Source organism: Balaenoptera ricei, chromosome 10, assembly GCF_028023285.1.
Source record: "Balaenoptera ricei isolate mBalRic1 chromosome 10, mBalRic1.hap2, whole genome shotgun sequence".
NCBI lineage: Eukaryota > Metazoa > Chordata > Mammalia > Artiodactyla > Balaenopteridae > Balaenoptera > Balaenoptera ricei.
Window position 1 is genome coordinate 99,841,130 of NC_082648.1, and position 13,705 is coordinate 99,854,834.

General features: G+C 58.0%; 2 protein-coding genes across 2 annotated transcripts in view; one reads left to right on the forward strand and one right to left on the reverse strand.

Annotated features, from left to right (window-relative positions):
• The window catches only part of LOC132373627 (uncharacterized), a 39,592-nt gene extending 36,300 nt beyond the window's left edge, over positions 1–3,292 (forward strand). Inside the window, exons 6-10 of the mRNA XM_059937092.1 lie at positions 1,695–1,760; positions 1,912–1,950; positions 2,231–2,419; positions 2,746–2,788; positions 3,134–3,292. Of these exons, the coding sequence (XP_059793075.1) occupies positions 1,695–1,760; positions 1,912–1,950; positions 2,231–2,419; positions 2,746–2,788; positions 3,134–3,255 (459 nt within the window). The 3' untranslated portion in view covers positions 3,256–3,292. The remainder of the gene's footprint in view (positions 1–1,694; positions 1,761–1,911; positions 1,951–2,230; positions 2,420–2,745; positions 2,789–3,133) is intronic.
• Positions 3,293–4,716: 1,424 nt separating this feature from the next.
• Positions 4,717–7,401, reverse strand: LOC132373628 (cytochrome P450 2D14). The gene is made up of 7 exons (XM_059937093.1): positions 7,212–7,401; positions 6,980–7,122; positions 6,368–6,544; positions 6,073–6,214; positions 5,671–5,858; positions 5,070–5,211; positions 4,717–4,969 (listed from the first exon to the last, which is right to left on the reverse strand). Exons 3-7 carry the CDS (start codon positions 6,467–6,469, stop codon positions 4,791–4,793), a joined length of 753 nt encoding a protein of 250 aa, XP_059793076.1. The 5' UTR covers positions 6,470–6,544; positions 6,980–7,122; positions 7,212–7,401; the 3' UTR covers positions 4,717–4,790.
• Positions 7,402–13,705: the final 6,304 nt, after the last annotated feature.

Below are 13,705 nucleotides of genomic sequence, written 5' to 3' on the forward strand. Positions count from 1 at the left end.
CATCCTTACTATCATTATTCTGAATTCTTTTTCAGGTAGACTACCTATTTCCTCTTCATTTGTTAAGTCTAGTGTGTTTTGACCCTGCTCCTTCATCTGCTGTGTGTTTTTCTGTCGTCTCATTTTGCTTATCTTACTGTGTTTGGGGTCTCCTTATCACAGGTTGCAGGTTCGTAGTTCCCGTTGTTTTTGGTATCTGTCCCCAGTGGCTAAGATTGGTTCAGTGGGTTGTGTAGGCTTCCTGGTGAAGGGAACTAGTGCCTGAGCTCTGGTGGATGAGGCTGGATCTTGTCTTTCTGGTGGGCACGTCCACGTCTGGTGGTGTATTTTGGGGTGTCTGTGGCCTTATTATGATTTTAGGCAGCCTCTCTGCTAATGGATGGGGCTGTGTGCCTGTCTTGCTAGTTGTTTGGCATAGGGTGTTCAGCACTGTAGCTTGCTGGTCATTGAGTGATGCTAGGTCTTGATGTTGAGATGGAGATCTCTGAGAGATTTTTGCCGTTTGGTATTACGTGGAGCTGGGAGGTCTCTTGTGGACCAGTGTCCTGAAGTTGGCTCTCCCACCTCCGAGGTACGGCCCTGATGCCTGGCTGAAGCACCAAGAGCCTTTCGTCCACACGGCTCAGAGTAAAAGGGAGAAAAAATAGAAAGAAAGAAAGAAAGAAAGAAAGAAAGAAAGAGGCTATAATATAGTGAAGTAAAATAAAGCTATTATAAAGCAAAGCTATACAGAAAACATCTCCCCCAGAAGCATATACATATACACTCACAAAAAAAAAGGAAAAGGGGAAAAATTAATATATCCTGCTCCCAAAGTCCACCTCCTGAATTTGGGATGATTCGTTGTCTATTCAGGTATTCAACAGATGCAGGCACATCAAGTTGTTTGTGGAGCTTTAATCCGCTGCTTCTGAGGCTGCTGGGAGAGATTTCCCCTCCTCATCTCTGTTCGCACAGCCCCTGGGGATCAGCTTTGGATTTGGACCCGCCTCTGCGTGTAGGTCGCCTGAGGGCGTCTGTTCCCCGCCCAGACAGGACGGGGTTAAAGGAGCAGCTGCTTCGGGGGCTCTGGCTCACTCAGGCGGGGGGAGGGAGGGGTACGGAGGAGGCGGTGCGAGCCTGCGGCGTCAGAGGCCGGCGTGACGTTGCACCAGCCTGAGGTGCGCAGTGCGTTCTCCCGGGGACGTTGTCCCCGGATCACGGGACGCTGGCAGTGGCGGGCTGCACGGGCTCCCGGGAGGGGCGGTGTGGAGAGTGACCTGTGCTCGCACACAGGCTTTTTGGAGGCGGCAGCAGCAGCCCCAGCGTCTCACGCCCGTCTCTGGGGTCCGCGCTGATCGCCGCGGCTCGCGCCAGTCTCTGGAGTTCGTTTAGGCGGCGCTCTGAATCCCCTCTCCTCGCGCACCAGGAAACAGGGAAGAAAAAGTCTCTTGCCTCTTCGGCAGCTGCAGACTTTTTCCCGGACTCCCTCCCGGCTAGCTGTGGTGCACTAACCCCTTCAGGCTGTGTTCACGCCGCCAACCCCAGTCCTCTCCCTGCGATCCAACCGAAGCCCGAGCCTCAGCTCCCAGCCCCGCCCTTGGTAGTCTTTAGGTGTCTTCGCAGCAGGCATTGACAGTGGACTAGTACATAGCTGAGCCCTTAATATGTCACCTCAGCCTTCCTTCTCTCTCTCTTTCTCCTTGTCGTTGCAGCCCTTAGGGGAGACCTTAAGGCCAGTGTGGGGACTGATGGATAAATGCTACCCTGTGACCACTCAGGTGGGTAAGGGCTGGGGACTCCTCCTCCCCTGGGGTGGGGTGGCTGTCCTGGGCACCCTTGGTAGGCACACACAATAAGAGGATGGGCCAGGCAGGGAAGGCCTCCCAGACACTCATAGCTGAATATCACTTCCCCTGTTTCCCTCTGTAGAGACACAGAGTCAAGAGTGGGGAGAAGCAAGACCCTGAGGTAAGTGAGGCCTGCCCTGGAAGGGCCCGGGGCCGGGGCTGTCTCCTGTCAGAGCTCCCTGAGACTCAGGGATGCCCCAGCTCATGGCCAGGGGTCCCAGGGAGAGTGGCAGGGCCCGTCTAGGAAACTTACAACCCTACCACAGCGCGAGCTGAGAAGGGAGGGGCTTCCCTGGAAAAACAAAGAACTACGCACACTCCAGGTGTGGAGAACAGGGAGAGGGGTTAGGGGATCAGTGGGCCTTTCTGCCCATATTCTGCCCTCGTGTCCCTCCCTGCAGGCCATGACCCCCAAGGCAACAGGAGGACCGAATGATGCTGCCCCCAAGGAGGAGACTGATAGCTTATCTTCGGATGAGGGGGAGATGAGGTCCCCAGGAGAGGAAGCAGGCAGCCCCATTCCTTCCCCCATTCCTGCTGGGAAGGAGGTATCTGAGGAGGAGGAGGTGGCAGGGACCCCAGGCTGGGAGGTAAGGAAGCCTGGTGCCTCGACTGGAACATCCCAGCATGGGTCCTACTGAGAAGCCCCAGGGCACTGCAGGGTGGAGTGGAGAGGCCCTGGGGAAGGAGGGCAATGGGAGGCGGGGGCTGGGGCACCCCCAAGATGACTGAGCCTAACTGCCATCTCAGTCGAGCAATAGCTCTGTGAGGAGCTGAGAGGAGTAGACATGGCCTGAGCAGAGAGTGGATCTGAATCCTGGCCTCCCCTGACTTCTTGTGAAGTGAGGCCTATTTCCCCATCTGCTCAACGTAGAACCTGTCTCATCCCACCACCGTCCCCCTTCTTCCTTCCCAGGAAAATAAAAAGGTCCGAAAGGAGATTGCTGCATATACTTCTGGTAAGACAACTGACCCCACCCTGCTGTAGCAGGACTGCCCTCCTCTCTAATCTCAGTGACCCTGCAGAGGTCACAGACAGCCGAGCTCCTCCCTGACCCTCCTGCCCCAGGGAGGGGAGGGAAGAAACCCAGGTAGCCAGATGCCCTGTCTTTCCTGATGAGCCCCCCTGCCTCCTGCTTCCTTCTTGGGTTGGCAGGACTTGAGGCCACTGCGCTTGAGCTGGAGGAATGCCTAGCCTTATATCAACGCTGACCTGCTCCCCTGGCACCAGAGGGTACCCTGGCCCTGGGGAAAGGTTCCTCCCAGCAAGGAACCCACAGGGCATGTCTGTTTGTGCTTTTTAGAGGCTTCTGAGGTGGACATCATGGAGGAAAGCCCTGGGGGCTGGGTCCCCCAGCTCCTGAGGAAGCTCTGGCTGGGCTGGTTCCCAGCCTCTGACATCCCCAAGACTCAGAGCCACGAATGACACAACATCCAATAAATCCACAGTTGCTGCTTCTGCAGGCCTGGCTGCTTCCTTTCAGGGGCCTCAAGTTTCCACAAACTCAGTGTGGTTTCATCCACGCTCCCTGTTCCAATAAGCTGCAGGAACACCACCTCCTGCCACTAAGCCCACGACAGGGGATACGCTGGAGACTGAACGGGGCCCTGGCTGGTCTTCTGACTCAGTGCCAAGGGAGAGGCCAAGTTCCCTTAATGCTAAGAGCTGTGGAGCTCACTGTCATGAAGGCGAAAGTGGCCTGGCTGGGGGCGGTGCTTCTGCCTTGGGTGTCTGTGGTCCCCGAGCTGTTAACCTAAATGTACCAGGAAGTCTGCTTACGACTCAGGTAAGCAGACAGTCATCAGAAGCCCCTGGGTGGTGCCTGTGCATGCTTAGAGTCCAGAACAAACTGTCGGGGTGGTGGGCACAGGTAGAGGGTGGCAGTCCCCGCCCTCAGCTAGGGCTCCAGGCTAATGAGGTCCCAGCCCCAGAGTCAGAGCAGGAAGACAGGCCCCAGCAGCCATCTGGTGCAAACTTCTCATTGGCTGAAGGGGAAATAGAAGCCTGAGGTCACACAGTGTCGTAGCAGAGCGAGGACTGGAGCCAGGGTGTCCTCCTCTGAGCTCCCCACCTGGCCTCCTTCTGCCCTGGCCACCCCATTGTCACATGGGCCCAAGGTTGACCCCTGTCCCTAGGGCATGCCTGTGGCCCACAGGGGCTCATTCCCTGCCCCTGCCAAGCCTCCTGAGTGCCTGGCCTGACTGGGCCACTCAGAGGACGGAGCCCCGGGTTGGAGCCTAGATGAGTGTCCTCCCACTCCAGCGTGGCCATGAGTGGCAACTCCTATTGGGCAGGGGCTGGGAGATGAGCATCCCTAAGGGGCAGGGAAAGGGGGCCCATCCTATCTTGGGGTGACTAAGAGGCCCAGGGAGGTGGCTCACTCCTGGGCTGCCATCAGGCTTCCCAGGGAGAGCTCTGGCATCTGAAGACCGAGCTGCAGGTGCTAACCCAGCACATTGCTTCCCAGCCATCCCTGAGTTCGCCACCTTTTGGGGCAGCAGACTTGATGGTGCTGGCTGAGCTGCTGGCCTGTGGTGCAAGCTGAGTGTGGCTGGGCCTGAAATGTGGGCATCCAGGTTGAGTGGGGCCCTCCTCATCCCCACTGGGGCCTGAAATCTCTCACCAGCCTATTCTAGTTCCTTCCGGCAGAAGCCAGGACCTATTTATAGACTTTGTCACTAACCCAAGTAACCAGTATTGGGTCTCCAAGGGTGACTAGGGGGTAAGGTGTCACCTTCTGAGCCTCGGTATACCCATCTCTCAAATGGGGTCAAATGCCAGGTAAGGATGGATCAGGCAGGGGTAGGGGCTGGATCTGGGGAGGCTGCTGAGGCCCCATGACCACCAAGGGGCTGGTCAGGGGCCCCGGGTGGGACTCAAGGCAGGTTGGAGCCACCAGACTGGTTTATTGTACATCAGGGCTACTGCTGAGGAGTGGGTTGGGGGCTTGGTGCCCACCTCTAGCGGGGCAGAGCACAGAGCTGGTAGGGGGATGGGGTCACCAGGAAGGCAAAGACACCGTGGCCACTGGGGCGGGGCTGCCCAGCGGGCACTGAGAAGCTGAAGTGCTGCAGGAGGCTGGTGAAGAAGAGGAAGAGCTCCATGCGGGCGAGGGGCTCCCCAAGGCACGAGCGGCGGCCTGTGGGTGGGCATGGGGGGTCTGTGAGCCTGGGGGCCTGGGCTCCACCACTCCAAGACTCCCTCAGGACAGGTAAGCAAACCGGGCACCCCACAGGTACCTGCTGAGAAGGGTATGAAGGCCTCCTGCTTGACGAAGCGGCCCTGGGCATCCAGGAAGTGCTCCGGGTGGAAGTGGAAGGGCTTCTTCCAGATGGTCTCGTCCTTCAGCACTGATGACAGGTTGGTGATGAGCGTCGTCCCCTGGCAGGAAATGTCTGGCATGGGTGGGGTTTGGACTGGGGGGTGCCTGGACCCCTGCGACCAAACACACATGGGCACACACCTTCTGCCTGGCACACACCTGGACTCTTCAAGTAACCCTCAGCCCAAGAAGCTTCTCGGCACCCTCCCTGTCCCCATGGCAGGGTGAGTGACTTGCCTCCCATGGGTGCCCTTACTGCCACCTGTCCCTTGGTGAACGGGCTCCTCCAACACTCTGTGACACGCTTTAGTTTGTCTTCCCTACCCGACTACGGGCTCTGAATGGACAGGGCCAGCCCAGCCTCTGCTCTCATCCCCACACCCACCCAGCCTAGGACATTCAGTGCCTGAGGATTGGGTGGCTTGGATTCCAGTCCTGACCCCACCTGGCAATGCCCACGTTGGGGCTACCAGGTGGCAGGTGGTGCTGAGCTGGGGTGAGGAGAGCCGCAGGCCTACCTTTGGGATGAGGAAGCCCTGAACTTCGATGTCACGGGATGTCATGTGGGGCAGGCCCAGTGGGATGATGTCCCCAAAGCGCTGCACCTCATGGACCACGGCCATGGTGAAGGGCATGAGGGCCTGATCCGCCATCTCTGGTGGCCTCACCTGCCCTATCACCTCATCGATTTCCTGTTGGACACGTCCTGGAAAAACAAGCATCCTCACAGTGGTCAGACCCAAGAGCTGGGCTCTGACCTCCTCCTGACTCCTGTGTAGGGCTGTGCCCACTCGGAGGAGGAGGGCACTGTGACCTCTGCACAGAGCTGCTGCTGGTGGCCAAACCCACCAAGCTCAGGGGCCTCAGGCTGTCCCTCTCCTCCCTCACCCATGCCACCTGGCCCCTCGGGCTAGGCTCACGCTGCACGTCTGGGTGCAGGATCATGAGGAGGAGGGCCCACGCCAGCGTGGTCGAGGTGGTGATCATCCCGGCAGAGAAGAGGTCAGACACCACCAGGCGCAGGTTCTCATCATTGAAGCTGCTCTCGGGGTTCCCCTTGGCCTGGGCCATGCAGAGAAGGTAAGCTCAGGGACAGAGGGAGGAAGCCTCCAAATGGCCTCCCACTCTGCTCCTGTCAGTCCAGGTGTCTGATCACTGGGTGATACATAGGCCTGCGCTTGCCTCACGGGGCCCTCAACCCTCAACCCACCTCACCTTCTCCACCTCGTCCAAGAAGGCGTCAGTCAGGTCTCGGGGTGGCTGGGCCCGGTCCCGGGTCATCCTGTGCTCGGTGACCAGCTCATCAATCAGGGCCATGAAGGCCCTCTGCGCCGGGAAGACCTTGGTAGCCAGCCCTGGGATACGCAGGAGCACGGGGATTGCTTCCAGCACCTGTGGGGGGGGGGGGGTCACAGCTTTGGGGCCCTGGGACCTCGTGGTGCTCAGGCTTTCACCTGGACCAGTCAGGTCCTAGCCTCCTCCAGGATGTCCCCACCATTGACCTTGTTCCTCCCTAAGTGCAGGCCTCGCCCCTCTCTCCTGGCTCTGGGCCCAGAAAGATAAACCTAAAGTCTGCATCTCATGGGTGCCGGTGCCTTCCAATGAAGGAACCCTCCCTCCCCTAAGCCCGCTGACCCTCGCCCCGCCTCTCCCATCTGTGTTGTCTGTCATTTCCCCACTTCCAGGCCTTTTCCCTTGCAGTTTCCTCTCCCGGAATGCCCTTTCCTCCTCTGGCCCTCTACGCAAATCCTCCTCCGGGGAGGCCCTTTGCAGGACGGAGGCCTCCTCTATGCAGCTCCCTTCCCGCACCTGGCGCACGAAGCCAACCTCCTCCTTCAGTCCATCCTCCAATATGTCCAATAGCTTGAGGATGCGAAGGTCGTTGTACTCGAAGCGGCTGCCGAAGGTCAGGGAGGCGATCACGTTGCTCACCGCTTTATTCAGGAGGGCGTTGGGGCTAAAGGGACGTCCTGGGAGGGAACGGGTTCAAGTCAGGGCGTCGCCTCCATCTCCTCTTCCCCAGCCTCTCCAAACCTGTTCCCTGTCCCTCAGCACCCACCGGCCTGATCGGCGAAGGCGGCACAGAGGCACGAGGCCTCCTCGGTCACCCACTGCTCCAGCGACTTCTTGCCCAGGCCAAAGTTGCGCAGGGTGGACAAGGAGAAGCGTCGCTGCTCGCGCCAGGCTTTCCCATAGCGCGCCAGAATCACTCCTGGGGGCGGAGCGGGCACGTGGGCGTGGCTCGGGTGTGTCCCGGCCCCGCCTTCTGCTCGCCCACAGCGCTGGCGGGCTCGCCGGTTCTCCTCGGCCCGCCCCTCCCGGTGTTCTGCTCACACAGCCCCGCCCACTTTGACACCCCCTTCCAGCTGGGGACCGGTCCCACTCTCTGCCCGCCCGCATTGCTCGCCTACTCTCCCCTGCTAGGGTCAGGTCTTGGCTCCAATTTTTACTTTGCCCACCGGGACCCCCTTTCCCCTTCGGGGAAGGTCCTGGCCCGGCCCTGCCCCCGCCCACTCTGACCTTGTCCTCATTCCTGCCCACCCTGACCTCCCCTTCGTGCCCGCGATGGCCCTGGGCCGCCCTCTCTCCGTAAGGCCCCGCCCCCTGCCTCGCCCGCATTCCTCCTCCCCCGACCCTTGGCACAGACTCCTTTCTCCTCCTGCTGCCCCTTCAAATTCGCTGGCTCTTCCCTGCACCGAATGTCCGCGACCCTGCCTCCGCTTGGCCCTGCCGGTATCGGGTGACTGCTGGCCCAGTGTCCGTCGGGACGCGGTCTGCCCCCTCCTCCTCTTGCCTTCCGAGCGCGGCCCGTAACCCAGGTGCTCGTAGACTGTCGCAGATGGGCGGTCGGAGGTATCCTGGCTGCGGTACACCAGCGCCTCTCGCACAGCCGCCAGCCCGTTGAGCACGACGATGGGAGTCCAGACCTGCTGCAGGCTGAACACGTCCCCGAAGCGGCGCCGCAGCTGCAGTCCGAAGGTCGAGGGCGTTTGTCAAGCCCAAGCCCCGCCAGGCTGCGGGCCCAGCCTCATGGCGTGAGCCCTGCGGGAACCCTGGGCCCCCACCAGGAGCGAGGGGGTGCAAAGATTTTATCCAGTCTTGTGAGCCTGGGGGTTAATTACATCCACCACGGTCGAGGACCTCAAGTTGGATCAGACCACCCAGCTATGACTGTGCAGAGGTCACCAAAGTTGTCAATAGACCAAGTTAGCATCCCAGTTTACAGATGAAGAAACAGATTCATAGAGGTAAGCAGTGAGGTCCAAGGTCTCACGGTGGCAAAAGATTTGAACCAGATCACTGTACCTCTCTCAGCCTCAACTACCTGATTTAAATCGGGCTCAAGACCAGACTCCTCTCCTCCATTCTCGAGACCTTTCCTCCTGATGTAATCATAAGGGACTCAGGCTCACATAATGTAAGAGCTGGCCAGCTGAATCCCCAGCCTGTTGCCAAGTCGTACTCCCCCACTCCCTGGCCTTTGCCCTCTTGGACCTCTGTTGGGAAAATCCAAACTGTTCTCGGGCCCTGAACAAATGCCCTCCCTCAGGAAGCCTCTCAAATCTGCCTCCTCCTCTTGGCCCAGTTCCTTTTCCAGCCTGTGACTTCACCCACCACCCACTGTCTGCTGCTAGGTGGGGTCCCCAGGACCTCCGCTGCCCACTTCCCACCCCCACCTTCCTCACCTGGCTAAAGCTGAGAAGTGGGTCCTGGAAGTTCACCTGCAGCAGGTTACCCAGCCCAGGCAGTGGCATGGGACCTGGCGGGTAGCGTGCGGCCCAACGTGAGTGCCGGTGCATCTGGTCCACCAAGAGCAGGAAGACGGCCACGGCCACGGCCAGGGTCACCAGTGTATCCCCAGTCAGCAGCATGGCTGCCTCAGTGTGCACAGGGCTCCTCACCACATCAGACACGTAGGACTAGGCCAGGCAGGGCACTCTCACTGCACCTCCAGGGCTCAACCAGTCTGGGTCTTCTTTATAAAAGGAGCTGGGACTGGCCTTTGCACTCTGCCCTGAGCCAACCTGCCAGGGAGAGTGTGCTGCCAGAGGGTGCAGGGAGGGGTCAGGGAAAGTGAGGTGCACAGATGGCCACTGTCCCTCCTGCCCTCTCCACGTGCCCCAGGACACAAGAAGTCCTCCCCTCCCCCTAGCCAGACTCCCCAGCTCTGTAAAGATTCTGAGGAAGAATCAGGGTCTTCAGACTTGATCCTGCCACCCACCTGTCACTTTAGGCTCACACTCCCTAATGTGCTCACAGCCTCACCCCTAGAACATGTCCTTGTCCCCCCATGTATCACCTGCCTCCTCCTGAGTGGCCTTCACCTCCCAAGTTTGTTACTGGCCCTTGCCCAGTGCTGGAGGGAGGTCCTAATGATCAGAGGGACCACTGTAGGGGGATAAAGTCCTTGGTGTCCCCTCACTTCACACTAGTATGCTCAACACACACACAGAATCACACACTCATAAACCACACTTACACACATTCACATACTGCCTGCTCACATGCTCACATGCATATTTACACACCCACAAAGCCAGACACATTAACACATATGTACCACTTACACGCTTGCACAGAGACCCAGCACCAAGTCCTCGTAGTTCTCAGTGGTTGCCTGGACCCAACCCACCTCCTCCCACCTCGAGGCTGCTCGCAGTGATGCTGGCGGCCTTCACCTGGCTGGCTGCTGGCTCAGCTTCCTTGGTTTCTACCCATTTCCGCCTGGTTGTGGCCATGACAAGTTTGAATCTGGGGGTGGGGAGGCGGCAGGATTGTCTTCAGAGCTCCCTAGTCACATGACCAGCTGGTCTGATGGCCCAGAGACCCTTTCCTAAGTTTGTCACAAATTGGTCCTTGGACCTTCTAGCTCTTGTGGCCACCCAGGTGATGAATCTCCTTCCTGTCTGTGCCCATTTCCTAACTTGGAGACATGTGAGGTGGGCACTTTACCTTGCTGACTGGACTGCCACTAAGCTCAGGGTACTAGGGTGGCTTAGCATAGGCTGTGACTGTCCTCAGAGGAGTGGGCCTGCCTCCTCCTCCTTGATTTGTCCTTGAACATCAGCTGTTCAAACTCTAGAAGACAAGGGCATGGATACCAGATGGGGATGTAATTTCTTTACACCCTCACAGGCCTGCTGAGCACTACAAAGAATGGATTCTCAGGCCTCTCCCTTCGCCGGCCTCCTCCCTCTCCATGGGCCCAGTCCGCCCTGGCTCCAGCCCCACACCTTCCAATCCTGACTCTCTGGTCCCCTTCAGTGGCTCCAGTCCTCAACGAAATGTGCAAACCTTGGTACCGCCCTGCACCGGTGTGTGCCACCTCCAGGCTGGAATTGTGGCATTTCCTGGGTAGGGGTCAAGCCCCCTCACCCGTCCCAGGGGTATGTGAGGCAACCTCTCTGAAAACAGCTGGAGTATTCCAGGGTCCTGGAGGTGCTCGCCCCTAGCTTAAGGAGAGCCTGGAGGAGGCACTCCCCACTCCCGTACCCCGACACCCCCATTCCCTCCCTCCCATCTCACTCCCCAACGGGGAGAAGACCAGGTTCTTCTCAGGGTGCAGGACAACACAGAGTGCTTGTGGTCTTCAGGTATTGGCTTTCAACATTTGCAATCCCTGCTTGGTTTGTGAAAGCTGCTCCTCCCCTTCCAAATTCTCACATCTCCACTCTCCTGCCAGGCCCAGGGCCAGAGGGTGTAGCTGGCTGGGGCCCGACTGGGCCTTACTCAGTTTATCTGGCCTTTCCTGCATCTTGCCTTGGCCAAGGCTTGGGTTCTGTCCCACCCTATCTGGATGCACCCTGTGCTGGGTGCTGGGCTGGGCACTGGCAGCGTGGCGGGAAGGCGACGGTGGGCCCCTGCTTCAAGGTGCTCGTGACCAAGAGGAGTGGGAGCCAGAGAGCTGACACACCAGGCCAGCAGTGCAGGGATTGCGTTGAGGGTTGTGGGGACATTGCCCCAGGCTGGAGCACACTTTCCGGGAAAACTTCCCAGAGGACTTCTGCTGGCTTGGCTCTGCAAGCCAAGGTGACCTGGCAGTGGGACTAAAGCACCAATGCAAAGCAGCAGGACGGGGGCAACTTGAGGCTGGGGCTTTGCAAGTCTGGCAGAGGACTGGATTGTGGGAAACCGGGGTTCTTGGGCCTCAAAGAGGCGGGGAGACCAGTTTTGAGGCCACTCAAAAGACTGAGAGGGTAAGACCCATGGGCATCCTGGGGACTTCTCAGATCCAGCCTGTGGTCTTTCATCGGGGCTCAGACAGCCAGAGAATCAGGTGGTGTTAGTCGGGCTGGCAGGATGGTCCATCACAGGTTTGTCACAGTGGCCCTCGATAAATTGCATCTACCCTTTGTTTTGTATGTGTCATGCCCTCCCCAGTCACTCTAATGGACATATGAAGGGCAGTGACAGACATGCCTGTAATTCAGGCAGTGCCCTCCCGTTACTGGGGGCCTATTGTCCAGGACAGGACTTGAGGAAAACCTGTGATCGTGAGGCCAATGGCCTTTTTCAATCATTGTGCACACTCACATGCCGGGCACTGCTGTTCACTCCCCATCCTCTCCACACCCTGTAAGGTAGGTGGCTTTATGGTCCCCAAGGCACGGAGTCTCAGGGATCACGGGGTCAAAGTCACAGAGCACCATTAGGGTCTATCTCAAAACTCATGCTCTGAGCTACTGCTCTACAGTGGACAAACTTCTATGAGGGCCAGCATTTAAGTTACTGAAATTTATTATTTTAGAAACATACTCAGCCTGCCCTTGCTGGCTTCCGCTCTGGTGAAGCTGCTGGTGCTAGAGGGATGAGCCCCCCCATTCCCTCCCCTCCCCCAGTCTCCGTGTCACAGGTGTTCGCCCGCGCAGGGAAGGCCCAACTGGACACTGCGACCTGAGACTGAGCCCGGGGTGACGTCAGCAAGATGACGGACCAGAAAGTGCCAGGCCCTTGGGCCCCCAAGCACGGAGACCCAGCCCTGGGACCCCAACGCGATGCGGAGCAAACCCCTTGGAGAGAGCTCTAGAAAGCAGGTACGGAGCTGCAGCGCCCAGAGAGGGCGCTGGAAAGTTGGTGGCATTTTACTCGCTCCCTTCCCCCTCCCCCGCGGCATGGCCAAGCCCGCGGAAGAAACCCCTCAATTTCCGCTCCTCCCCGGGGACAAAAGTGGGAGCTGGTATCTGACTCGCGGTACGGCCCACCCGGGCCCCGCTGGGATCCAGGTGGAGGGCCGGCCCGGCAGCCGCCGGGGTGGGGGGGCGTGGCCGGGGGGCGCCACGGGCGGGCAGCGGGCAAGCGAGCAAGCGAGCGAGCGAGCGAGCGAGCGATCGGGCGGGGAGCGGGCGAGCGAGCGGGCGGAGGTGGGGCATGGCCGGCCCCTCCGGTAGTTCTCCGGCAACAGGACATTGGCTGGACAAGATGAAAAAGTTCTGGAGCTCGGCTGCGCAACAATATGAATATGCCTCACACTACTGAACAGTACACTTACCGGTTAAGATGGTAGTTTTGCTGTTTTTAAACCACGGCGTAAAAATTACTTTAAAAAAGTACATCACCACTGCACACCTATTAGAGTGGTCAACATCCAGAACACTGAGAACACCGAATGCTGACCAGGATGTGGAGCAGCAGGGAGTCTCATTCCCTGCAGGGGAGAATGGAAAACGGTACAGCCACTGTGGAAGACAGTTGGGCCGTTCCTTACAAAAAAACCCTGTACACTGACATTTATAGCAGTTTTATTCATAATTGCCAAAACTTGGAGAAACCAAGATGTCTTTCAGTAGGTGAATGGATAAACTGTGGTATGTCCAGGCAATAGAATATTCTTCAGCACTAAAAAAGAAATGAGCTATCAAGCCATGAAAAGAGGAACCTTTCATGGAGGAGGAACCTTAAAGGCCTATTACCAAATGAAAGAAACCAATCTGAAAAGGCTACATACTGTGTAACTCCAACTATATGACATTCTGGAAGAGGCAAAAACTATGCAGACAGTGAACAGTCAGTGGTTGCCAGGGCTCAGGGGAGGGAGGGATGAAGAGGGGGAGCACAGAGAATTTTTAGGGCAGTGAAACTACTCTGCATGCTGTAATGGTGGATACACGTCATTAAACGTTTGTCCAAACCCACAGAATGTACACCACCAAGAGTGAACGCTAACGTAAACTATGGGCTCTGGGTGACAATGATGTGTCAATGTAAGTTCACCAGTCATAAAGAAAAAGCACCACTTTGGTGGGGAACGCTGATACTGGGGGAGGCTGTGCACGTGTGTGGGGGCAGAGCATACGAGGGAAACCGCCGTACCTTTTGCTTAACACTGCTATGAACCTCAAGCTGCTCTAGAAAATAAAAGTCTGTTAAAAAATACACAGAGCTCAAAAGTGGCAGGAGTTGAAATGCACATGAACAGCTGAGGCTTCCTGCAGAACCGGGAAAGCTAGAGTCAGGAGTGGAGCCTGGAACAGGGCCACTCCCCAGTTAACGGTCATTTCAGTAGCCAGTTTGAGGAACCATCAAAAGTGCCTTACTCAGAGTATCATCAGCAAG